This window comes from Puma concolor, chromosome B3, assembly GCF_028749965.1.
Source record: "Puma concolor isolate L17-30 chromosome B3, mPumCon1.1.hap2, whole genome shotgun sequence".
Taxonomy (NCBI): domain Eukaryota; kingdom Metazoa; phylum Chordata; class Mammalia; order Carnivora; family Felidae; genus Puma; species Puma concolor.
In genome coordinates, this window is record NC_141672.1 from 145,493,972 (window position 1) to 145,520,452 (window position 26,481).

General features: G+C 54.3%; 1 protein-coding gene across 2 annotated transcripts in view; it reads right to left on the reverse strand.

Moving 5' to 3' along the window:
- The window catches only part of HOMER2 (homer scaffold protein 2), a 96,864-nt gene extending 76,273 nt beyond the window's left edge, over positions 1-20,591 (reverse strand). The window contains exon 1 of one of the 2 annotated variants that reach the window (XM_086711694.1): positions 20,567-20,591. Coding sequence is in view for 1 of the 2 variants with exons in the window: in XM_086711695.1 (XP_086567821.1) it covers positions 15,991-15,995 (5 nt within the window). In the remaining variant the exon portion in view is untranslated. Of the gene's footprint in view, positions 1-15,990; positions 16,181-20,566 lie in introns of those variants that run through there. The other variant, XM_086711695.1, reaches the window with a different exon arrangement.
- Positions 20,592-26,481: the final 5,890 nt, after the last annotated feature.

Consider the following 26,481-nt stretch of genomic DNA (forward strand, 5'->3'; position numbering starts at 1 on the left):
GGAGTTCGAGCCCCACGCCGGGCTCCGTGCTGACAGCGCGGAGCCTGCTTGGGATTCTCTCTCTCCCTCTCTCTCTGCCCCTCCCCTACTCCCCTCGCGCACACACACTCTCTCAAAAATAAACAGACTTTAAAAAACAAAAGACAGCCTCCTTCGAACCCCCCCTCTCGGAACGTGTCCAGACCGCTCCCGCTCCGCTCCTCCTGAAGACATCCTTGCACACGTCTAAACCGGGATGAACTCCGGTGCCAGAACCCAGCATCCAGCTGCAGAGCAAAGCAGACCACCACCTCCTTTATTCCTGCCGTGTCACACTTGACTGAGGTCTTCAAAGCGTCCATCAGCGTTTGGGACGAACGCATCATCAGGGCGGACTCAACATGGAGCTCACCTTCCCACTAGAAGGCCCTGAGTCCCTCCCAGGCCCGGGGAGATGTGCCCACGACCACAACCCAGGACGTGAGCACTCCCCCCTTTCTCGGTCACTCGGCCCCACTCAGGCTCCAGGCTCCTCCCCTCACCGCCCCCTTCTCCAGGGACTCCCCGAAATCTGTCCTGAGGTCGGCAGGCACCGGCAGCCCAGCCGCAGGGGTGTTCCCCGCACCTTCCCGCCTTCCCCGAAACCGGGCCAGTCCCTGAAGGCCGCACGGCCACGCACACACCCGCACCCACACCGCGCTGTGCCTCTTGCCTTGCAGGTAAGGAGAATACAGGGGAGGCAGAGGATTCGGGTCCCGGCGGCCCCCACACGTGGCTCTCGCCGTGGCCTCGGAGCCCGGCCATCCCCGCCACCTGCCTTGCAGCCAAGCTCGCCAGCCTCCGCGTCACTTCCTGCCACTGATCAGGAGCTTCGGCTCCGGGCCCAGCTTCGCCCTCTGCCCACCTCCTGTCACTGTCACCACACACGTGGATGACCCCCAACGCCCCGGACTCAGCTCCTTGTCCTCCGCTGCAAGGCCCTCTTCACCCCTTCAGGGCGCTCTCCCACAGCCGTCCGCGGGACCCCTCGCCACCGGGAGAACCCCCCTCCGGGTGCGAGACTTTCCAGCACGGAGGTACCTCCCACCCCACAGACTCCTCAGATCCACTGCCCGGCTCGCTCTCCACCAGCCACCTCCCGGCCTCACGCTCTCCCTCCGCGCCCCCTACCCAGCCTGGGGGGGTCTGTCCCTGCCACCCGTCCCGCGTGAACACCCTCCGCCCCAGCCTGGCGCGCCCCGCCGTCCACCTCCTCCAGGCCCACACCCAGGCCAGCGGGCAACATCCCCAAAACTGGGCGGACACGTCTCCCTGTAAATTCCGGTTCTCTGACCTCAAACTGTCAGTCGGCAATGGCGCACAAGCTTGGGGCTCTCTAGCAGGCCCGCCACCCACTCCCAGACAACCCGCACCTTCTTCTCCATGTTCCCACACCCTGCCCTCCACCCCGGCTCTCGGCACACGACCCCGCCCCATGCTTCTTGGAGAAACCAGGAGCACCACCAGAGCCCAGGTTATCTTCCACCAAATGCACACCTGCCTGTATCTGCTCCTACTGTGGCCCCCTCCCCTCCTTCCCGTGGCAGGGCGCCTCCCTCGCCCCTCCAAGGCACAGTCCTTCCCGGTGCTGAACCCCACCTCTGCCATCTTCTCAGGGCCGAGGCTCCCCCGTCATCGCTGCCAGCATCCACGTGTGCTGGGGCTCTCCTACCTTAGATACATTTGCTTTGTTTGTTTGCTTGCTTTTTTTGAGAGAGAGAAAGAACGAGAATGGCAGGGGAGGGGCAGAGAGATCAGGAGACAGAGGATCCGAAGCGCGCTCTGCACTGACAGCAGAGGGCCTGACTGGGGGGCTCAGAATCACAAACCATGAGATCGTGACCTGAGCTGAAGTCGGATACTCAACCGACTGAGCCACCCAGGCGCCCCTTAAATACACTTTTCCTTCACCGGCAGCCTCTTATGAGATCGCCCTACTCTCTGCTCCCTTAACAGCCAACCCCCTTCCCAGCCTCCTTCGTTGTCCCAGCACGAGGCTCCCAGCCCCACCTCACCACTGACCCAGCTCACGTGAGGGCCATCAGCAGGTGCCACTGCCATCTGCTCAGAGTGCAGTCCTCAGCAGTGCAGCGTGGGGGGTCCAAGCCCTCCTCCCGAGACGCCCCTCCCCCAACTTCTTGGCCGGCTCCTCGTCCAGTACCAGCGAGGAGACAAGGGGTGCTCTGGGCTCGGCCCCCAGCCCCCTCCTCCCCTGCCCACCCTCCCTCCACCGTGACCTTGTCCCACCTCCAGCCTGACGTCTGCTGAGCCCCACATGCGTGTAGTGACCTGCCTTCTCCCCAGCTCCACTCACCACCTCAAGCGGGACACGTGGATCCCTGACCTTGACTCCCCCGGCCTCGCTCCTGACCTGCTCCTCCTCCAGGCTTCCCCACATCTACTGGGTGCTTAACCCAGAAACCACAGGAGTCCTCCTTATTTCCTCCCTCTCTCTCATCCCTTACCCCACAGCTGGTCCCTCCGAAGGTCCTGGCAAACCCATCTCCAAGCTCCCGTTCCTTCCCCTCTCCTCTGCCACCTTCTTAACCTCGGGCAGTGCCCTCCGTCACCGGTCACCCGGAGCCCAGGAACCCCAGCTCTTGCTTCAGCGCTCGCCCCCTGCCCGTCCAGGCTCCACAGAGCGCAGGGGGATCTTCTTACAAGCTGAGGAGTGGGGCACCTCCCTGGTAAAACCCTCCAATCTCACTGACTTCAATTTCTCAAACACTCCAGGAAGCTCCTGCCCACTCTCGGTCTGTACACCTGCTCTCCCCTCTACCTGGAATGCTCTGTTCCTGTTCTTCACACGAGGCAGCAGCTTAAAGGTCACGTCTTCGGGGAGGCGTCTGGAGCCACATGCTCCCAAGTCCGTCTCAGCCCTTGCGGCTTTCCCTCGCACAACCTGCAGTCATTTTGTTTGCAAACCCATTTACAACTGGTCTTTTGCTTTGTTTTTGTTTTTTTTTGGTAACGGGGAGACAACAGGAGTCTTCCTCCTTCCCCAAAATGTAAATTCCGCGGTAAGAGAAACCACGTCTCATTCGCTCATTATTGATTCCATGTTGAAGTGATGATGTTTTGGGTACACCGGCTTAAAATACATTGAGCTCATTTCACCGGTTTCTTTTTGCGTGTTTGCCGTTTTCATTTTATCTTCGAGAGAGACAGAGAGAGAGAAAGAGAGTGCAAGCAGGGGAGAGGGGCAGAGGGAGAGAGAGAATCCTAAGGAGGCTCCACACTCAGCATAGAGCCTGATGTGGGGCTCGACCCCACAACCTTGGGACCATGACCTGTGCCGAAATCAAGAGTCAGATACTTAACCGACTGAGCCACCCAGGTGCCCCTCTTTTTGCTTTTTTTTTAATGGGGACATTAGAACATGAGAAATTCCGTATGTGGCACTGATGTTTCTATTGGACTGTGCCGGTCTGGTTGACCACGATGGGGGAGACGCAGATCACGGTAATATGTTGACATAACCCTGCATTATAATGACATGTTTTGTGTGATTAACGACACAGAGGGGGCATGGGCCAAGTCCTCAGTGTACCCAGAAGGCAGGCAGGTCAGGCTAGGTTACAGCAGGCCTGAAATGCCAACTAAGGAGGAAGAAGTCACAGATCACTGCTACCGAGCCGGAGACCTTGCAAGGAGCTTACGTCAACCGTTCGATCCACATGCCCAGGTGAAGGCTGACACCGGGATGACAGAGGATGTGTTTCAACATGGTCACAGGGCAGATATCCTAATGCCCATGCCAGCTCTGCTGTATTCCCAGTCCTCTGTGAAAGAACACGCAGTCTAGATATTCCTGTCTGCACAAGACTCTGTGCTCCCATCTCCTCCTCTCCCCTTCTTAAAGAATAAGGGGCGCCTGGGCGGCTCAGTCAGTTGGGCGTCCAACTTCAGCTCAGGTCATGATCTCACAGTCTGTGAGTCTGAGCCCCGCGTCGGGCTCTGTGCGGACAGCTCGGAGCCCGGAGCCTGCTTTGGATTCTGGGTCTCCCTCTCTCTCTGCCCCTCCCCGGCTCCTGCTCTGTCTCTCTCTCTCTCAAAAATAAATAAACATTAAAAAAAGCCTTTTTTAAAGAATGAGGCTCATCTAAAGCGACACGGTATTTTTATGACTCGGTTTCTCTGACCATCTCGGCTCTGGGCCATGGTGAGACTCCCTGAATGGGGCTGAGCAGAGACTGACGTGCAGGAGCAACCAGCCCATCTTCCACGAGACACCTGCTAGGCCAGGAGGGGGCTGGGGGGGGGGGTGGTGGTGGTGCGTGGGCACCGAGAAGCCGCCACCACCCTCCTCCAACCCTCAGGCGTCGAGCTCACCCTCCGGGTCAGCACATTAATGTACGTCCCTCCAAGAGATTATCTGCTCCCGTGGAGCAAGGAAATCCACTTCTCACAGAGGTTAATAAACTTACAGATCTCATTACTCGAAGAGGTCATGCTGGCAAGAATTTTAATGCGTTTTTTAGAAAGGGTCTGGAATAATTATTACAACAGAACAATGGCTACTCGGAGGAGCGAGGGCAGAAAGGTGACTGATGGGGACAGAGCAGCTCCCCCTCCGTCTGCGCGGCGTCCCCCCACTGTGGACGGCACGGCGCTAGGAGTCCAGACAGGGTGGCCGTCTCTGTAACGCCCACCGTCTGGGGCCGGGACCACCTACCTCTGCTCTCGCTCCCAGGTCGCCGGGCGTGTTAGCGAGTTTTCTAGCTGTGGTGACTGGCACCTTCACAGACTCACGCTCTTGGGACCCTCAACTGAGCCCTCAAGGCTACTCACCAATGTGGACGTGCCTCCAGCTCACTCCCGGCCCCGACCTCCACGACCAGATGCACCAAACCGTTTACTTCTTCCCGACCTACCCCGGCCCTCCGCTCAGTTCCTTAGCTCAGGCTGAGAAGGAACAGCCAGCCAACCAGATTCACCCAGCCCCTCGTTCCCCTTCCCGCCGTGGCCTCAGGATGCCTCCATTCCTGCTCCTTCGCCTGGTCTCAGGGGACGACTCCCCAGGGCCCCTCCGGAGGCTTACTCCTCCTGAGGCTCCTGCTCTAGCTGCCTCCTGCCCCCAGCCTCACCGGCTCTCGCTTTTTCTCGTGTCTTCAATCTCTTCCTCTTCTTTGCCCTCAGCTCCCGACACGCTCAGTTTATCACACAAAGTCAAGCTTCCTTCCACCCTGACTCGCCCACAAGCTCTCCTGCATTTTCAGCCAGATGGTCCACTCCTCACCACATACCCACTCCTTGAAAGGCCTTAAATGGATTGGAGCTTTACTCTGGGCTAGAGCTCCCCTTAGAATCCACCCTGCCCTAACACCATTCCCCACACAGTGGTGGCTGGGGTACGCGTAGGTCCCCACCCTTCTCCAGGCTTTCCAAGGCCTCCGCCCAAGAGCAGCCGCCCCGCCTAGTGTCTTCTCTTCTGGCCTCTCTGTCTCATCTACTGGCTCCTTCTCCATCCCTTCAACTGTCACTCTTACCCAGAGCTGCACGGGTCATCTCCCTGACCCGTCCTCTCCTTGAGAGACCGAATCCAGAGGTGACAGCTCCCAAATCTGTACCTCTGGTTCTACCTTGACTGCTGAGCTCCAGAGCCGAATTTCTACTTAGAGAGGCCACCCTGTGGAACCAGCCTCTCCCTTTCTCTCATCCCAGCAATCAAGAGCCGTGGGTCCACTGGCCACATGACTTCCACAGGGGATCTGGCCCCCAGGAAGTGCATCTCAAGAACACGGACTTTGCTCTCAGACTCAAGCTGGATTCCCAAATTCTGCCACCTTCCTCTGGGACCCTGAACAGATCATGGAATCTCCCCAGGCCAGTTTCCCCAACGACGAACTCGAGGGCTGCTGTAGGAGTTCAATGGGATGTAGTATAAACACAACAGTTCCAACCTACCAGCATCTCAGGAACGGATGGCTCCATTTGTGCCCCGATTTAACAACTCTCTAGGAAAGATCCTCAAGCCCTCCCAGCCCCAGCGAGGCCCCTTGCATATATTTTCTGTTTTCTCGTATCACGTGCATTCCCCAAGCCTGTCCCGGATCCGTCACAGAACAGGAGGGGGTTGACACCACATACACCTGTGTCACGTCTTCTCTCTCCCTCCACCCCTTCTCCTCCTGACATTCTGCATGCAGACTGCAGCTCGGTCCGGTAAGCCTCTTCTCCCCAATCCATTAACCCTCCACACCGCCCCCCTCACTACTGTCTCTGGAACGATGTTCTCCACCCAAGTATCATTCTCGTCTTCAAGCCTAAAAATGTCCTCTCATTGCCTGCAGACTGAGTCCACAACTCCTTGGCATACACCACACTTCCTCCTCCTGCCTCCAGTCATCTGCTCCCCGAGCTCCCTGCCTGCCGCCTCTGCCAGGCCTCATTCTTTGGTACCAGGACTCCCCTACCTGTGGCCTCGCCCCTGGCTGGCTCCTTGCCACCCACGGGATTAAGTCCCAACACCCTGCCACGAAGGCCTTTCCCTCACGCCTGTACCCTCCTGACCTTCTGAGCACTGGACCCGGCCGTGTACTCGATGTTCTCCCTCCCCTCTCTGCCCAGAACTCACAGCTACAGCCTATCAAAATGTGTTGCCTTTAACCCTCACAACCACCCTATGATGTTGGTGCCATCATTATGCTAATTTCACAGAGGAGGAAACTAAAGCTCGAAGGCAGGCAGTGTCTCGCTCTGGGTCATGCAGCCAAGTGAACGGGACGCTAGGATTGAGTCCAGGGTCTCTGTGCTGGACCTCCATGCCTCGTCGCTTCCCGTGGGCATGAGCAGCTCTCCCCATCTAAATGTCTCCATCGCCCACCCCAAACTCCTACTCCTCTGCCTGGGAAACTCCTACCCACCCTTCAAGACCCAGTTTGAAGGTCACCTCCTTCAAGAAGCCTTCTCAAACCTCTCGCAGAGGGAAGCATGTTATCCTTGTTCGTATTTCAAGAACGAGGCTCATCTCGTTGCCCTAATGTCCTGCTCACCATCCTTCTCTCTTGGGAGGGCAGAGCCCCTGTTCTACAACCTCTAACTTCTTGGCTCCTGGCCCAGAGATGGCGCTCAGCAGCTAAGTGGTGGTCATTGGTCAGGCAGGAGCTGATGAAGAGTTGGGGGGGGGTGAGGAGGGAGTTCAGACCCCTGGGAGCGGGTGAGGGCCACGAAACGCCAGGCCCTGAAACCCACGGGTGCATAGCCCACACGGCCCCCTGGCCCTATATTGATCCCTTAGGTAATGTCTGTTTAATGTCCACCTTCCTCACTACACTGTAAGCGTCATGGGACCACAAACATTCACCACTCTGTTCCTGGCACCCCAAAGTGGATGGCCTCTTGAATTTCTTGAAGGAACGAGTGGATGATCACACGACGGGCTCTCTGACCAGCAACGTAAGTCGTTAGTCTGAACCCACAATGGGGAGCGACCTCTCATTTCGTTGCCCACACTCACCCCTCCCCGTGACAGCAACCGGCCGGCAGCCTGGCGTTCTTGTTGGCAAATGTGGGTCGGCTCTCCTGACCGTGCCCATCCTCTGCCGGTGACTGCCCTCCACCCACACAGCCTGTGGGGTTTTGTGCTGCGAGCAACGCTCCAGAGGGCAAACTTCATATCGTCAGGGTCACCCGATGACGGGAACGACTCCAGCACCGCTCAGGACTGGGAGCAAGCAGCCGAGAGGATCAAAGATCAGGGACACTCTGGCCACATATTCCAGAAGGTTCCTCAGGGGTCAGCTGCCAAACCCCCACCCAAAGCAGAAACGATGGTGATGTCGATGACAGTAATCACAGACCTGGCCACCACATGCTGAGTACTTATGTGTCAGGCACTATGCTGGACGCTTCACACACATTCCCTTGTTTGTGGTCACTTTACTGTGCATTTAACAGATGAAGACATGGGGGCACCTGGGTGGCTCAGTCGGTTAAGCGTCCGACTTCGGCTCGGGTCATGATCTCGCGGTCCGTGAGTTCGAGCCCCGAGTCGGGCTCTGTGCTGACCGCTCAGAGCCCGGAGCCTGTTTCAGATTCTGTGTCTCCCTCTCTCTCTGACCCTCCCCCGTTCATGCTCTGTCTCTGTCTCAAAAATAAATAAACGTTAAAAAAAAATAAAAAAAAAAAACAAAAACAGATGAAGACACTGACATCTGAGAGATGAAATGACTTGTCCAAGCTCACACAGCCAGGGGCTGGGGATCTGACTGCATTTAGCCCTCCTCCGTGTCCCCCCCCCACCCCCCCGACAGGCGGCCCTCTATGACAGTGAACTGGCCACCACGTAAGAATGAAAGTTCTCTCTTGAGTCACTCGGAGGCGTCAGAGAGCTCTTCCCCGACCTTCAGAGCTCAAATCTGCCTGGGCACGTGCTCTACTAGAAGCTCCTCTCCCGGCCCTTTGGAGCCTCCCAGAACAGCTCCACTCCTTTTCCCCACGAGGACCTTCTCTGTCACCTCCCTCCCAGAGGACAACACAAGTCAAAGCGCCTCTCCTTTCCTCCATGTATCTGAGCAACTCCATTAAAAGTTTTCCCAATTAAAGATCCCAGAAGGAATCCAATACCCAGGCAGCAGGGTCTGCAATATTCCTCACTAATTGGATCCCTGTGGACACCCCCTACCCAATAATCCACAGACGACAGTGCCCCCCCGCCCAAGACCCAGAGGACAAATGGTCTCAGCCCCCCCCCCCACCACCAAACGGCCTCAGGTGCCACTGCCTGTGACTTCCCCAGGACAAGGCACAAAGAAAGGGGCCTGCCAGAGCCCCTCCCTTAGCGGGACCCAGCCTCCATTCGGCTGGAGGACACCTGCACGCCAAGAGATTTCTTTTTTATTATTATTATTTTGATGTTTTATTTATTTTTTAGAGAGAGTGTGAATGGGGGAGGGGCAGAGAGAGGGGGGACAGAGGACCTGAAGCAGGCTTTGCGCTGACAGTAGAGAGCCCAATGTGGGGCTCGAACTCACGAACCGAACCGCAAGATCATGACCTGAGCCGAAGTCAGACACTCAACTGACTGAGCTACCCAAGGCCCCCCCGCCAAGGGATTTCTCAATGCACATCTCTCAGGCTAAACTCTTTGGCTGGTGGCGACACCCCGGTCCCCTATTCCCCAGCTGAATAATAATAATAATAATACGACTATCAACCAGGGTTGTGAATAAAAATGTGTTTTTCTCCTTAAATCTCTCTAGTCGTTGACAAATGTCTAAATGTGTTCCCCACAAGCATATTTTTATTCTAACGAGCTAATTCGAACTATAGTTTAAATAAATTCTCCCAGAACGATACCATATGACTAACAGCGCTCAGAGGCAGAACTACTGGAGACTCTGCCGTAGTTGAGCAGAGACTTCCAACCCGCTACCTTCCCACACAAGCGCGCCCCACTAGGAAACTGGGCCACGATGCCAGTGCTCACCTCCAAACCCATAACACGACCGAGGGCAGCCTATGTGCACGGTGTCTAGAAATACGGAAAACAAAGAACTGGATGCAACCGACTGAGCCACCCAGGCGCCCCTGCCTGTGTTGGCTGAGACATGTCACAGGATTTATCCAGCTTGTGTGTGTGTGTATGTGTGTGTGTGTGTGTGTGTGTGTGTGTTAATTGCCTCACAACTGAAGCAGGGAATAGAACGTCCTTCCAGTATATATGTCCCTGCCAGCCCTCTCGCCAAGGGAATTCTCCAAAGGAGGGGCCGCGGTGCCCACCAGACAAAGGGCTTTGAAGCACCGTGCTTTCTGCTCACGGAGAACCTTCCTGTCCAGGTCTGCAAGCGGAATCACTCTGCCCTGATATTTCCAAACAAGCAGAAATAGTTTGAGCAGCTGGGTCCTCGTCCACCAACCACCCTTAGCAACAACGATGAATTCTTGATGTTCTCACCAAGATTCACTAAGGAGCAGTGACTCACCCAAAATTACGCAGCCACTGCAAATTACCCGATGTTAATTGTGATCCTGGTTTCTCTACCATTTCTTTCCTTTGGTAATTCATTTAGAGCAACCGATTGCTTGAAGAAATTGTCAAAATGTCTTTTTTTTTTTTTAATACCCTGCCTTGTTCTACAGAGGATTGAAGCGAGTTTACAAAGATGTATAAAATTTAGCAAAACGACAAATTACAAGTAGGTGTGGATTTAAAAGATGACATATATTTGGGGCACCTGGGCGGCTCAGTCGGCTGAGTGTCCGACTTCAGCTCAGGTCATGACCTCACAACGGTTCGTGAGTTTAAGCCCCGCGTCGGGCTCTGTGCTGACAGCTCAGAGCCTGGAGCCTGCTTCGGATTCGGTGTCCCCCTCTCTCTCTGCCCCACCCCTGCTTGTGCTCTGTCTCTCTCTTTCCAAAATGAATAAACATATAAAAGGTTAAAAAAAAAGAGAGATGATGTATATTTATAGTCACCATCATGAAAAGATGTCCACTCAAGGTATTTTAAGTTGAAAAACTTATGTTACAAAACAGATGTAGATGATTCCATTTCGTTAAAAATACATTTGTTCTAGGTAGACCTACATCTAGACACAGAGACACACGTACATGCAGAGAAATCTGCAAAGACAGACATCTGATTGCCCAGGGAGGCTATCCCTGAGACATGATGTGACAAGTAATTTTCACTTCCTTCTTCATGCTGTTATTTTTTAGTATGAACGTGCAACATTTTTATAATTAGGGGAAGAAAAGCAAAGCTATTTTCATTTTGTTAAAAAAAAAAAAGAGAGAGAGAAGTAAGAGCAAAGGAAGGGCCATCCGACAGAACAAGGAATAAAGGTAACGGACGAGGGCTGGTAAGTCTGCCGAGGGTGACCGCACATTTAATTCTAGTTCCCCGGGAGCCGTTACAGAAAAGAAACCCACTATTGACACAAGTCATGAAGTCCACTTGACAAGAACAAACCACCTGCTTTGCTCTGAGTCTGTTTCCAGCAAGAATGATGGCACGTCCCCCAAAGTGAAGGTCAACCCAAAGAGTAGTCATTCATTGCTATTCATTCATACATGCATGCATGCATTCATTCCATACACGCCTAGTTAGTGCCTACTCCATTGTATATTCTTCCAACTCTGACACGGAATGTGACACTAAGGGCTGCCTAGTACGTGAGGATGGTGATCATCAATGCTAACAGCGCCCTGGTAGTCCCTGTAGCATACGGGGGCATCTGTCCTACATGTCCCAAATAGGCGGGCACTGCCTCTGACACCCTTTGCGTTACAACATTTCGTTGAAACACACACATAAAGCTGGTACTTCTACACGTGGCTTTACCTCCGATTCGGAAATACAATCTCTGTTAAGGGCAGGAGTGACCTAGTAGGTCTGCTCATCCTGAATCTCCCAACAGACCCTCCCAATAAATGCCTTACAGACGAACAGATCGAATGAACCTTAGTAAAGTGAAGTTTAGAAAGCCCAAGACAAAACCAAGAAAGACAAGTTCCTTCAACAGATCTGAGAGACCGTATCTGTTTTTGTCAACACGAACCCAAAAGCAAAGTTCATACTCTGCGGGAGTAATGGAAAATTACACGAGAAGGAATGAACATCAAAGGAAAGCTACCCAGTATCGGTTACCGAAAGGAGGCCCAAGGTATTAGATCACCGCGATTGTTATCGCGCGGTGCAACGTAATCTTGGCCGGACAAAATAAAGGAGTGTAAACCAAAGCCTGACAGGACTACAGTCGGTCTTGTTTGTAAACACTGACAAAATCAGCCAAGAGTCACAACAGCAGGCAAGCTGGCTTTTCTGTTACCTTTTGCAGGCGAGTAAAAAGATAATTTATAACCCCAATACTCGGATGACAGCTGACAGCCTGAAAATTAACCCAAGTCATAATAAAAGCTAAATGGCTTGCTTTAGCATTAAAAGAAAATTGCATCCAAATGTGATTTCTTTCTCTCTTGGCCCTTGTAACCCTCAATTAAGCAAGCCATATAAAAGGTGATCCCAAAATTATCACAGCTCCCAGGCCAGCATCCAAGCAAGGCTGCCCACCACATTCAAGCATTAACTCCATCAAAAAAGTACCGGGGCCTACAAGGGGCCCGTCACTATGCCAGGTGTTAGGAGACACAGGTGACAAAGGTAAGCCCCTACCCTTGTGGGATGCCAGCAAGGAGGACAGATTGTAAATAAGTTAAAAAAAAAAAAAAAAAAAGAAAGAAAAAAAAAGCCCACATGATTGGAGGTGCGCTGTGGTGAGTAATCGCAGACAAATAGGTGTGGCTGTGTTCGCAAGGAACGTGGGAAAGGCTCTGCAGGTGACCCTGATGTGGGAATCTGAAGCATGAGGAGGAAGGTATTTGCAGAGCTAGGACAAGAACCTCCCAGCCAGAGGGAAGAGCAAGTTCAAAGAGGGCTCCCCCACCCCCCCCACCCCCCCCACCCCCGAGCAGGGCAAGAGAAGAAATGAGGCTCACGTTAGCAGAAGGCAGTGAGGGATGGACAGGGGACACTAGAGATGAGGCACAAGCCATCCCCCTGTGGCTGCAGGGTGTGCGAGGTGACCTGATCCGATTTGCAATTTTTAAAGCCAGCTACTTGGGCCCCCGTATGGAGAATGGACTGGAGATACCCAGAGTGGGAGGTGGTCCAGGAGAGAGGCAATGGTGGCCAGGACCAGTGTGGGGGCTATGACCATGGGGACAGGTGGACACCAGACAGTATCCCAGAAGTAGAACCACGGGGCCCACTGACAGCGTGGACGTGGAAGGTAAGGGAGAGGAGAAGCAAGGATGATTCTTAGCAAGCGGGTGGACGGTGGGGCCACTGACTGGGATGGAGAAGGTAAAGGGAAGGTCAGAACTGGAAGGGGCATCAGGAGCTCGTTCATGGACAAGAGTTGGAGGCCCCCAGAAGGGCTGTGTTGGAAATAAAAACGTGGGAGTCACCAGCAGGGGTGGGTGGATAACGTTACCTAGGAAGGGAGTGTTGACCGCACAGAGGAAGCAGGTCCGATCCGTAAGCGGCCCATCATTCAGAGGTCAGACAGAGGTGCAAGACTGGACAGGAGCCATCAGGAAGGGGAGCAGAAAAGCAGGGGAGTGTGGCGGCCAGAAGCTGGCTGGAGGGGGGTGGGGCAGTTGTTGGGGGGGGGGGGCGGGGAGGGAACGGCCAAGAGGCTAAGGCAAGGGCACAGGCTAGCAGCCACCCCACAGTCGGGGTGGCACTGCAGGGTGTGGAGGGTAATCAAATGGTAGGCGAAGAAAGCCAGTGGACGCAGTGGCTTTGGGACAGATGTTTTCTGGGGAAGGGAAGCAAAGAAGCAGGAGAGAGATGCAAAATGACAGAAGCTATGGTGGTGCTCTCCAACATGGCGGCCACCACCATATGTGGCCATTTCGATGGAAATTAAATTACAAACTCAGGCCCTCGGTCACACTAGCCACGTTTCAAGTGCCCTAGAGCCACAGGTGGCTGGGGCCGGCCAAATTGGGCCATGCAGACACAGCACTTTTCCATCAGTGTGGAAAGTTCTATTGGACGGCCCTGAACCAAAGCATGTTTGTATACTGATGGGAAAAGAGCCTGGGCGGAGGGATGTGGAAGAACAGAGTGACGTTGCCTGAGGTGAGAGGGGGACAGGGTGGTGGGACAAGTGGGTGAAACAGGTGGGAGGCAAGACACGGGGCCACAGGGAGATGAGACTCTCCTTGGTCCGTGGCTCCTGTTTTGTTCGCGGAGGGAGGCAAGGTGTGGCGGGGAGGGGACAGACAGAGGTCTGAGGAGGAGAGAGAGTGTGCCAACAGCTGCCTCGGGAGTCAAAACACAACCTTGCTGGGGAAACCACACACAACGCAAAACACTTCACAGAAGAGAAGCGGAAACGGTGAGTGTCTGAAAGAGGACAAGCATCTGAAGTGGGAGAAGTAAACTCAGATTTTTTTTTTTTTCTCTTAAGTCTGTGGGCCACGTCTACACAGTGGAGCCGTGACAGGGCTACGGGGAGGGCCGCGATGAGGTTCTCTACTGGCTGCCCTTTCCTCCTTCCCCTCGTCCTACTCAGCTCTCGGAAAGGATGACATTGGTTCTATTTTGGGTGAAAATAGCTCCCTCCACCCTCCTCTGCCTGAACTGCTTGTCCAGCCTTAACTCCATTTCAATTTACTGCCCTGGTTCGTCTGCACACCTCAATTACGGAAGAAGCGCGTATATTAAAACTGGCAGAAGTAGGCAGGACTTGCAGACCGGCCCTCACCTACACGAAGGGAGTAACAGCCACGTACCGAACGATGGTAGAACTCCGTGAAAGCCACACTCCATTTTCACAAGATTCCCCCAAGCCACTCCTCCCCGATGCTCCACAAACAAAAATTATCTTGACATTTTCTTTCAGCTTTCATGAGTAAACACTTTCATTTCCACAGAACTATTTGATCTCAACCAACAGAGTTCCAACGTTTGTTTCTGGATCACGCAAGTGTGTTGAGTCGGTTTTGTGTTGTCTGGGGGAGGGAGGGAGAGAGTTAAAATGATCAGACCCCTTTTATCTTCTGTCTGGAGACCTACATTTGCCAACTCCTTTTTCCCCATCAATTTCTTTTTTTTTTTTTAAGTATGAAATCTGAGAGCCTCAAAGATTCCCACTGCACAGAGAGCGGCCTTTTCATAATCTACCAAGAGGTCACTGGAAATGTTACAGAAAACCCGCTTCCCAGCCGGCGTGCCTCTGGTAAAATCACCCCCAGTTTCTCCGTGTGGGAAATCTCCTGGACTGACGCCAACGTCTCAGGCGAATCTCTAGGCCCCTCTCGCCACCCCCCCACCCCCCACCCCCACCCCGCCCTGCTCATGGAGCTCTGGAGAGCCCTCACACTTCACCCAAACTCCTCTTGGCCTGCCTCTGGGTCCTCCAGACCCCACAGGTGAAGTTGGCCGGGAAAGAGGACTCCAGAAACGGCCTGGAGTAAGGCGCAATGCAGCCGCTGACCCACGGGAGCTAGGTCAGGCCACCAGGACCATGTCGCCCCTTCCACTCCTCCCCGATCCCACAGAGAAAACCAACATCTCCAGACGCACCCAGCAGCGGTCTGGGGGTCCCGAGAAGGGCTGTCTGGAGGGCGCTGAGCACACAGCAGGAGGCAGAGACGCGGAAACTCTGGTTCCCTGACCCCCAGCGCCAGCCCCACGCCCCCTGGCAGGCTGTGACTTCCCCTCTGCGGAGGCACCAAATGTCCCACCCTCCACAAACGCCCGTCGGCTGCCCCCCCCCCCCGGGGGCAGTCGCCCGACCACCGAGGGCGTCAGTTTCCTCATCTGTAAATCGGGCTACATAACTGTTCCCTGAAAACGGACGGCCCCTCACCGCCGTGTGCTCCCATCGAGCGAGCAGATGCAAGGAGTTAATCGTGTTATTAGCACGGTGGCTCCCTGACTCACAGCGCCTACTGCTCACGGAGACGCCAAGGAGAAATCAATCCTGCTTTTTCAAATTACTTTATATACTCACAAGCATTAGTCACTCCGACAGAGTATTTCAACTTCTCCCCCTGAGCCTCTTACTCCGTCGTGTCCGAGGCCGGAGCCTCAGCCCGGCTCCTTCCGCACTCCCTCACCCCCATCCCGCTCCAAGCAGAGTCCGAACCCACTATTCCTACGCCGGGGGGGTCAGGATTACTCGGTCTGCTCCCCTTCCAGGAAAACTTCTATTTCCATTCGGCTTGTCACGAACCCCGCCGCGGAGCACGACACACTGCCCCGCGCGCTCGCACACACAGGCCCCGGAGTTGACCGCGCGCCCGGGGCCGGCTCGGAGGCGGAGGGCCACCGCGCGGGGGCCCGAAGTCCGCGCCCCGGCCGGGCCGCCCCTGCCGGGGACCCGCGCGCGCGCGCGCGAGGCGGAGGGCGCCGGGTCAACGGCCCCCCACCCCCGGCCGGCCGCGCGCCCGTCCCCCTCCCCCCGGACCCCCCGACGCGCGGAGAGGGCGCCGGCCCCCCGGGGGCTCCCTCACCCCATCTCCGGCGCTGCTCCGGCGGCCGCTCCGACGGGCCCTCTGGCGCTCGCTCTCCGCGCGCTCCGCAGCCGCTCCCCGCGCCGCACATGCGGCGGCCCGTGCGCGCCCGGCTCAGCCCCGGCGCCGCTCCATGCCGCGGGGCTGCGCGGCTGCCGCTGCCGCTGCCGCCGCCGCCTGGCGCGGGCGGGCGGGGGCTGGGCCGGCGGGGGCTGGGCGGCCGCGCTCGGGCCCCGCCCCGTCCCGCCCCGCTCCCCGCGCCGGCTCCTTACGTAACCTCGGGGGGCCCCCCGGCCGCGGCGCCGGGCAGAGGGCGGGGGGCGTCCCCCGGCGCCGCCGCGCGCTCCCCGCCCGCCTCCCGGGAGGCCCCCTTCCCTCGGCGAGCGGCGTGGGCGCGCCCCGGGCGCTCGGCGCAGTGCCCGCAGCGAGCATCCCGCCGGTCCGACCCAGAGCCCCGCTCGCAGCCGGAGGGACTTTGGGCCCACCCTGCGATTGCGGATGAGGGAACTGAGGCCGCGGGAGGGGAAGTGAGTTGCGCAAGGTCACGTATTCAGATCAGAGCTCAGATCTCCAGAATCAGAGATGGGCACGGCCACGCCCCTCCTGGAAGCCCACCTTGGCGTTGCCGTCCATTGCCAGGCTGGGTGGCTCAGGGTACCCGCTGCCATGAAATTCCGGAAAGCCAACGTGGCGGGGACGATCCGGCACCTGCAGCAGGTGTTCTGGGCTCTTCCCAGCGTGAAGGTGGGACAGGGCTTCCAATTACAGTGTAATAGCTTTTAAGGAGGCTTAGTTAAGCTTGGTTTTATTCTTAGATTAAGGGAAATGGAGATGGCAAAAGAGGAATTTAAAGACGAGCAGTCTCTTAATCCCCTTTCCACACATCGTGTCCTGATTCCCTACTAAAGGCTGGCACTGGGACTAAACTAACCTCCATCCCCCGAGGGCCTCCCACCAGATCATCTTCTGCTGAGAACACACTGCCCACATAAGCCTGCCATCTGAGGACAGCGGGGGGTGGGGGAGGGGGAGGGGGAGGGGGGGAGTAAAGGAACAAGCATATGAAGTAGGGTCACCATCTCAAATCTACCCTCACCTCTTCTGGGACCACAACTTTACCTGCTAACTCCCCAAGTCTCCTCAGGGTGCACCCCACCCCCTGTAATTCATACTGTGGTCAGTAATTTTCTCAATCACAAATCTGATATCACTCTTCTTAAAATCCTTCACTGGCTTCCTTTTCACTGTCCTTGGAATAAAGACCAAGACACTAAACATGCCTATAAGGCCCTGCCCCATTTTGCCTCTCCAGCCTTTTCTCTCTCATTATCCTTTCTGCCCTTAGCCAACTGGCCATCCTCCTTTCAGCCTCTGGACCTTTGCACATGCTATTACGGCCATCTGGGAAGATTTTCTCCTGTGTCTGTCGCCCCTAGTCAATTCCTACTCATTCTTCAGATCTCAGTTAAACTGTCACTTCTCTGTGGAAACTTTACTTAATGCCCTAGACAAACTGAACACCCATCCTTTTTCTTTATTGCACTTATTATTTGTAATAAATATTTGTGAAATTATCAGTTTAATATCTGTTCTCCCAGGCACATCTGCAAACTCTATGAAGCCGTATCTTTTTGCTCATCGTTGTATCTTCAGTGCTCAGAGCTGTGCCTGAAAGTCCTCCGTGAATACCTGTTGAATGAATGAATTAGCATAAGCCAGGCCACAGACACACAAAATTTGCCAGAGTCTGTAAGCACAAGTGAGTCTGTTTAAAGCCAGGGCTGGTACTTGGTCTGGGAGGAAACGATCTCTCACTCTATCACGAGCTGAATTCCAAAGATCGAGCTGAATTCCAAAGATCGGCTGGGGGGTGGGGGGTGGGGGGTGGGGGTGGGATGAAGGGGATGGGGGTGGGGTTGCCCTCAGCAGCGTCAAAGGGAGAAATCAGCATAGGGGAATGAATGGCAGAGGTCAGCTTAGCTGGGGTCGGAGTATCAGAAGACAGATTCACGGCGCGGTGGGGCCAAGCAGTCTCCCAAATCCTGAAGACTTTCTTTTTGTTCCGCTGATGGGAAGGGCACACCCACATTACCCCGGGGAGATGCAGTGAGGCAAGACAGGTGGGGCTGCTGAATCACTTGGGCTGCTTCCCACAGACAGTGGGAAGCAGGGCACTGCTGGAGGTGTGAGCCCACGTGAGGCTAAACACTCCATGAGTAGGGGCATCTGGGTGGCTCAGTTGGTTGAGGGTCCAACTCTTGAGCTCAGCTCAGGTCCTAATCTCAGTGTCATGAGTTCAAGCCCCGCATTGGGCATGGAACCTACTAAAATAAAATTAAAGATATAAATAAAGACCCCATGAGTAAAATGCCCATCTCTCTGGACAAAGGCACTCGCTACAGGGTGAGGGGCGGGGGGGAAGAGGAACCGTGTGGATCAGACAAGATCTGGAAACAGCTGCCCCTCCTTTCCACCAGCTTTGAGTGGCCACCCCGTGGGGACCTGCGAGGAGTGCCTTCCCCCCTCTCCTTCAGCCCCCAACTCCAGGCCCAGATTGGATGCTGCCTCTTGGGAACCTTCTGAGGTCCCCAGAGCCGTGTGTAAGCTTCCTGGGGTGGCCCCCAGCAGGAGCACTTTGTCATTGTGGGATCTGCCCGAGCGTGGGGCCCCGCAGGGTCCCTACCAGTGCCTCCTGCTTCATCAGAATCAATAGTCACCCCTTTTCTGTGAAAAATCTCCCAGCAACATGCTCTGTGCAGCCCCAGTTGTCGAGGAAAAGGATTGAGCAAGTCTGTTCAGCAAGAGGCCTGATGTGAAGAAGGGGGGAGAGAGACTCCTTGCCGGCTGGAGGCTGAGACGAGGCCAGGAGACTCGAGTGTCCTTTTATTTTTTATTTTATTTTTTTTTTTTAATTTATTTTTGGGACAGAGAGAGACAGAGCATGAACGGGGGAGGGGCAGAGAGAGAGGGAGACACAGAATGGGAAACAGGCTCCAGGCTCTGAGCCATCAGCCCAGAGCCTGACGCGGGGCTCGAACTCACGGACCGCGAGATCGTGACCTGGCTGAAGTCGGACGCTTAACCGACTGCGCCACCCAGGCGCCCCTCGAGTGTCCTTTTAGGCTGAGCATGAGGAGCCAGGGAGGGGGCATGAGACTCCAGCCCCAGGCAGAGGTGTGAGCCTTAGAGAGGAGAAGAGGGTCTAGGGCAGAAAACTGATGGCGGTTGAGGTTCCATTCTGCTCAGAGAACCAAGGACACCTACTGAACACGCACGAGCGAGGGAAGGTGCGGGGAAGCCAGCTGTGGAACGTGAGCCTTGGGAGAGTCAAAGGATCAGAGTCAGTGGATCCAGAGTTGGGAGTGGGCGGTGCGGAGATGCCCCCGGAAGTCTGGGAAACCAAACCTTGACCGGCACAGACTCAGGCACCTGGGACTCCCGCCAGTCCGTGTGGCAGCAGAGGCTTCCAGAATCTGACCACCAGGCACGGACAGTCCGTCCGAGAAGGTTTTGCACTCTCACCAGGGCAGATGAGACAACCGTGGGTGGCTCACCAGAGAGCTATAGGTGCAGAGGGCTGAGGAAGTAAGGAAACACACCCTTCCTCTGTGTTGCCTACAAACCCCCCCAAGCCTCCTTGGCAGAAAAGCACTTTGCACCCTCTGAGCCTGAGAGGGTGACGTTCCACGGCTCTGGCTCCCGTCTGTCAGGTGCCAGCTCCTGGAGAGATGGCTGGCTGTGGTCTGGGGCAGGGGAAATACAAGATGTGCTAGAACGTGTTGGTGCGCCACGAAGTCAGGAAGGCTCAAAAAACAAAAGGATGGAGGCATGTTAGAGGGACACAGGAAAGAGCTTCCGATGGCCAGAGTTGGAACGATTTGAACAATAAAATAAAGGACCCTGTATAGGACTATAACGCAACATAAGAAATGAATATACACGAGTCCATATTTAAAGAAATTGTTCAATAAGTGGAAAAGAGGCAAATCCTCTGTACAGAAGAATTCCAAATAAGATATGGAGATACTTCCCTTCCAAGAGGTAGAGTTCAACACCCCCCACTCCCCCACTCCCTGAGAGTAGGTCTTAGTGATTTGCCTCTAAAGAATAGAGTATGGGGGTGGGTGCCTGGGTGGCTCAGTCGGTTAAGTATCTGACTCTTGACTTCAACTCCTGTCATGATCTCAGTTTGTGAGTTGGAGCCCTGCGTTGGGGCTCTGGGCTGTCACCTGCTTGGGATTCGTTCTCTCTCCCTATCTCTCTGCTCCTCCCCTGTTCATGATCTCTCTCTCTCTCTCTCTCTCTCAAAATAGGTAAGTAAATTTTAAACAAATAGGAATAAAGTATGGACAGGGGAAAATGGTAACTTTACAGTGGAGAAACCACTTTCTTGACCAAGTGGTGCAGGTTAACATCACCAGTGATGAGCCACTTTGGTATCACGTGCCCTCTGATGGGGTGTTGAGGAGGCGTGTACTTCCCCTGTGTGATGTTTCTTCCCCTACACCCATCGCCCCAGTAGGATCATGAGAAACACGCCAGACAAATCCACAACGAGGAACATTCTACATAATACCTGACCAGTGCTCCTCCATCAAGGTCATGATAAACAAAGACTGAGAGACTGTCACAGAGCAGAGGAAACCCAGGAGACAAGACGACCGAATGCATACGAGATCCTAGATTCGGTCCTGGAAGAGAAAGAAGAAAAACTAAAATCTGGAGTTCGGTTACTGACAAGGCACTCGTCGGTTCCTCGTGGCACACGCCCCGTGGCGACGTAAGACCCTGACAACGGGGGACACTCAGGTGAGAGGCACCCAAGGACCTCGGCACTGTCTTTGCCGCTTTTCTGTAAATCTAAAACTGGTCCAGAATGAAAACGTTTATTGAAAAAGAAAGCAGCCCTGGGAGTCTCCCGTAGACCAAAGCCTGCGTGCCGTCTCGCCACTGGCCGTGCGTGAGAGGTGCGCAAGCAGAGCTCATAAAATGGAAACACGACTTCTGTATATGTATGGAAGTTACACAGAACAATTCTTACCCCCTCACCTGCAAAGCGTTCACCGTTTTCCCTTCTGTTCTATTTTGAAAAGCAGCGCTGTTCACAACCGACCACGCTGATTTCAAAAACCTGCAATCTATATATATTTCTCTTTCAACAGCAAGATTAGGTTTACTGTGTACATGTATATGGTGCTATATATTGCTGATGCAGGGACCTCAAACATTTTGTTTTCTTCTGACCACGAAAGGTCAGCTCTTGACGTAGGAAACAAACGTTTCATTAAAGCCATTAATTAAATGGATATCTGTCAGGTGTTACACAACCACTAGATTATGTTTGTGGAGACCATATAGTAACATAGAAAAACACGTATTCTTTCTGCAAATACTGATCACCTACCGTGTCTCTGATGCTGAGCTGGACATGAGGGAGAGAGTAAGTGCTCAGCCAAAGAGACACAGTCCTTCTGTCGCGGAACTATAACATCGAGTGGAAGACATATGACAAATAATCACACAACATAAGCTGTGATCTGTGTGAATAAAAGAGTCCTAATTTAGGTGGAGAAGCGTGGGTAGGAATGGCCTCTTTGGAGGGGCACTGACCAGGGCTGGCGTGGGAGCAAGAGGTCCCAGGCAGAGGAGCGTCAAAGGCACTGAGGTGGACAAGACCCAGGAAGTTCCCCGGAGCCGCAAGGTCAGCGTGGTTAGGATGGTGTGAGTTTCGTGAGGCACGAGATGAGCTGGGAGACGAGCACCGGGCACGGAGGCCTGGCTAAGGATTTGGGATTTGCCCAAATGCACTGGCAGGTGGGGAATGCTAGGATCCGGTTTACATTTGTTTTCTTTAATTTTTTTAAATGTTCATTTAGTTTTGAGAGACAGAGTGTGTGAGCAGGGGAGGGGCAGAGAGAGAGAGGGAGACACAGAATCCGAAGCAGGCTCCAGGCTCCGAACTGTCAGCACAGAGCCCGATGTGGGGTTCGAACTCACAAACTGTGAGATCATGACCTGAGCCGAAGTTGGACACTCAACCGACTGAGTCACCCAGGCGCCCCTGGTTTATATTATTTTAAACATCCCTCTGGTTACTGGGAGGAGAGATAAGAAGGGGGCAAGAGCAAAAATACGGAGACTGGTTAAGAGTTAGCTCTCACACAAAGCCCAGACAAAAGGTCAGGGCAGAGGTGAAGGAAGGTGAGTTACAGATCAGACATGTATTTGGAGGTAGGCTCAGGAGGACTTGGTGAGGGACTGGGTGTAGATTTTGATATAAAGTTAAGTAGAGTAATCTATGTTCCCATACTCACTGTGTTGGGACTCTGGTTAGGCGAAAGCTATTTGTGTGTAGGGAGAAGGCCTGGAGGTAGAGAAAATGAAAAGTCTGGTTCACGGGGCAGCAGAAGGAATATGGGGTAAAAACACAACATCGGAGTCAGACAGACCCGGGCTGCGTCCCGGCTCTGCCGCTCTGCCATCTCTGTGCTGGTGGGCAAGCTCCAACCTCTCTGTTGACTCCCCTGTAAGGTGAGGAGACCTCACCAGATCTTAGCTTGCTCCCTGAATCTTCAGAATCAAGTCTTTTGAAAGCTTAAATGAGATACTACATGTAAAGTGCTTAGCTCAGCCCCTGGAATAGTACCTTCTTAATACATTGCAAGTACCATTATATTGACTAGCTATCATGGTGGAACCGGGGAGAAATTTTCATTCTTTATTGTCACTGAATTAATACTGCTATAATGCTATTTATATAGTCAACACACTAAAATTTAGAATTGGTTTGGGGATTCTGAAACTGTATGGAAACAGCTCACGCATTTCCTGCCCAGTAACACTTTGCAACCCTGTGTCCCAAACTCCCCATAGCTTCAGGATTCTTCTGCGGGGCACCTGAGGGTCAGAGAAGACTACAGGCTATCTCTTTAAGATGACACCAGATGGACGTGGGACCACCAGGCCCGACCCTTGTTTCCAGTCGAGCCGAGGACCTGCCCTTAGGAAGGCGAGATGGAACTGATTGCCAGCAGTCCCATCCAGGGCCTTCCTCAGTCGGTCCGTCCTAGCTGCTGCTGGGGGTTCTGAAAGCATTCATTCAATCACTGAACCTTAACTGAGCACCTATTCCAAGCCAGGCTGTGTCCTCAGACAACCTAATAAGCAAACTATAGTGTAACCGAGGTATAAATAAAGTTCATGAAATACGGACTTTGCCTGGCTTCGACTTCAAAAGAGAGACATCACAGCTGGATCTTAAAGGATGTATGGGAGAGAAGGCCAGTTCCTGCAAATAGACCAGCACAAGAGCGTGACCCACATGGGGAATGACAGCAATGTCCATGTGGTTGGCTCAGTAATGTGTGGTAGGAAGTGGCCAGGCATGAGAGGGAGGTTGGGACCACGCTGGGAAAGATCTTAGGGACACATTAAGGAGTTTGAACTTGATTCTGAAGGCCGCGGGAAGCAAATCCAAGTTTTGGAGCATGGTCAGATTAGCATCTTAGATGCTCTGGCAGCAGCGGGGAGAATGGGCTAGAGAAGCAGAGATTAAGGGCAGAATTTTGTTAGGATCCAAGTTGGGCGGGTTTAGCCGAGGCTGGGGGAGGAGGGGAGGTGTGTGTATCAGCCTCCAGTAAGGGATAGGAGCCCGAAACGAGAGACCACGGAGCGCTTGCGGGTCTGGGCGGAGGGCCGGTCATCCAACAGCCCAACAGCCTTGAGGAGAGGCCGGACCTCCCTGGCTGCCTCCCAGCAGAGTTCAGCCACGAGAGGCACAACTGGAAATGACCCGCTGGGCAGCCCAGCAAGCTGCAAGCGCCCCAGGGCTGTCCAGGCTGTGCTGCCTCGCTGCCAGGAGCCAGCACCCTGTCACCTTACTGTCCTTTGGGATGAATCCGCAAGTGAGTCTCCCCGTAAGAGTGATCTTTAAAAAAAAAAGAAGAGAGTGGCCTTCAAGGGCGGGATCCCTCCCGGGTCTTCCTTGCTCTGACTGTGCTCTGTTCTTAGGTAAGCTCTCTTCCTAGCTCTGGTCCCACATGCATATATTCCAAGAAATTAGTAAATTCCCCAACAATTCAACCCATAGTCCCAGAATTGAGCTGCAAAAATTAAAAAAAAAAAAAAAAAAAAAAGAGTGGAAATAGATGTTGCAAACTGGTCGTTCTCAACCTTGCCTGAAGATTAAAATCACCTAGAGAGCCTTGACAAAAGGCCAATGCCAGTGCCCCACCTCCAGAGAGGATGATTTAATCAGCCTGGGTGGTGCCCAGGCATCGGTAATCCTGTCAACTCCCCAGGTGATCCCACCGTGCAGCCAAGGCTGGGAACCACTGCTCTGAGCCTCAGGTGCCTGAAGAGGGCGTAGATACGTGGCACACAGAGCCCCGGGGTGCGGGAACTGGGTCACTGGTTGGGCTTTCTTGAGACTTAGGGCTCCGGAGGGGAACTAAGAAACCCAAGGAGTTTGTGGGGCTCAGCGCCTGCTCTGAGCACAGGACAGAAGGAATGAATCCCGAAGCCCACAGCTGCCCCGTGGAGCCCCTGACAGCCTGACGGGCGCCCGTTTGTATGTCCAGGAGAGCTGGGGTGGGCAGGCTCAGACAGGTGGGGCCAGCCTTCAGAGCCGACTCAACAAGACAGGGTGAGTTGAAAAGGTTTCTAACTGGAGACATCATGCAGATGGCGATGGCTCTCGAGGGCACATGGAAGCCCGGAGGGAGGCGGGCAGCAGAGAGGAGAGAGGGTCGGGGCAATTTTGGACCCGCTGAGAAGCAGGATGCTGCAGGCAGGGAGCAAAGAAGGGGAACTCGAGAGCCGAACCCAGAGGACCCCAGGAGGAGCACACTGAGCTGGTGGGGCAGAGCTGGGGCTGAGGACGGCAGGTGGCATCACCAGGGGAGGGAGGGGAGCCTGGAGCCTGAAAGAGTGGCCCTGAGCACCCAGGGGGCCAGCTGTTCTAGATGTGGACCGACCCCCCCCCCCACCTTTAGCTTGATTTAGCTGAGTCTAGTATCTTAAAATTCTTTTGCGGGGGGCACCTGGCTGGCTCCGTTGGTTAAGCACCCAGCTCTTGGTTGGGCTCAGGTCATGATCTCGTGATTTCAGCCCCACGTTGGGCTCTGTGCTGCCAGCGCGGAGCCTGCTTGGGATTCTCCCTCTTTCTCTCTCTGCTCCTTCCCCACTCACGCTTGCTGGCACTCGCTCTCTCAAATAAATAAATAAACTTAAAAAAAAAAAAAAAACCTTTCGGGGTGCCTGGGCTGCCCAGTTGGTTAAGCATCTGACTTCAGTTCAGGTCATGATCTCGCGGTTCGCGGGTTCGAGCCCTGTTCTGTGCTGGCAGCTCCGAGCCTGGAGCCTGCTTCAGATTCTGTGTCTCCCTCTCTCTCTGCCCCTCCACCGCTTGCACTCTCTCTCTTCCTCTCTCTCAAAAATAGATAAACCTTAAAAAAAAAAAACAAATATCTTAAGTTTTTTAAAAAAAGAAACGCTTTAGTAGAAAATGAAGAACAAAACAAAAACAAACAAAAAGCAAAATCCTACAAAATAGAAACGAGTGAGTTTTCAATCCATTTCAGTGTAGCAAATAGATACCGAACGCCTACTACGCGCCAGACTAGCCACAGATGGCTCGGCTGGCATGGCAGCTTATCAGACACCCAGCCCCACTCCTAGTCCCCCCCCACACCCCAGCCCCCTCGGGGAGGTCACAGCGGCCCTGGGTCCCAGCACCTCTGCCTCCAATAAAGCTCGGCTCACCCACCGGTTGTTCTAAGTGAGGCCCCCCTGCAAATCTGGGGTCCTCCTGGCAAGTAACACTGTTCCTGAAAGCCACCTGTTTCTCATCAGCTGCCCGGCGGGTTTTGGCTCTGGGTTCCAGAAAGCCCTTGCCTGGGCTGGGCTCCCCAGCGGGAGCTGGCTTCTATGCCAGGCCCCACCTCCGGCTCTTTCCCATGCGGCTCAGGGCAGAGAAGTATGAGCCGGCAGTTGGTGCAGAAATGAGTGAGAACCCCTCTTCTGGCCATTTCTAACCATCTCTCCAACAGCTCAGCCCCCGGAGGCGGCGCGCGGGGGGGGGGGGGGGGTCCCAGCGTTTCCTTCCCCTAAGTCAGCGTTGTAATACCAAAGAGCAGAAAATCCCTTCCAATCAAGACCATGCCTCTCTACTCACTAGAAGCAAGAAGTGTCAGGGTCATTCCTCACTCTGTCACTCACCGCAAACATGTCTCTCACCCAGCCTGGGGGGGGGGGTGTGCGGGCTGCCTCCTCACAGACGCTCCCCTTTAAAAGTTTGCCTTCTATTCCCTGTGACCTCTTTCACCTGTGCTGTCCCCCAGGATCGTGATTCCATCCCTCCTTCAAAACCAGCACGAAAGCTGCCTGAGTGTTTGGCTTTCTTCACTCAAGTATCCCTTTAAATCCACTTCTGTACATTTGCTGGTTTATTGCTTTGTAAATGCCTTTTTTGGTGGCTCTTGGGTATATTGT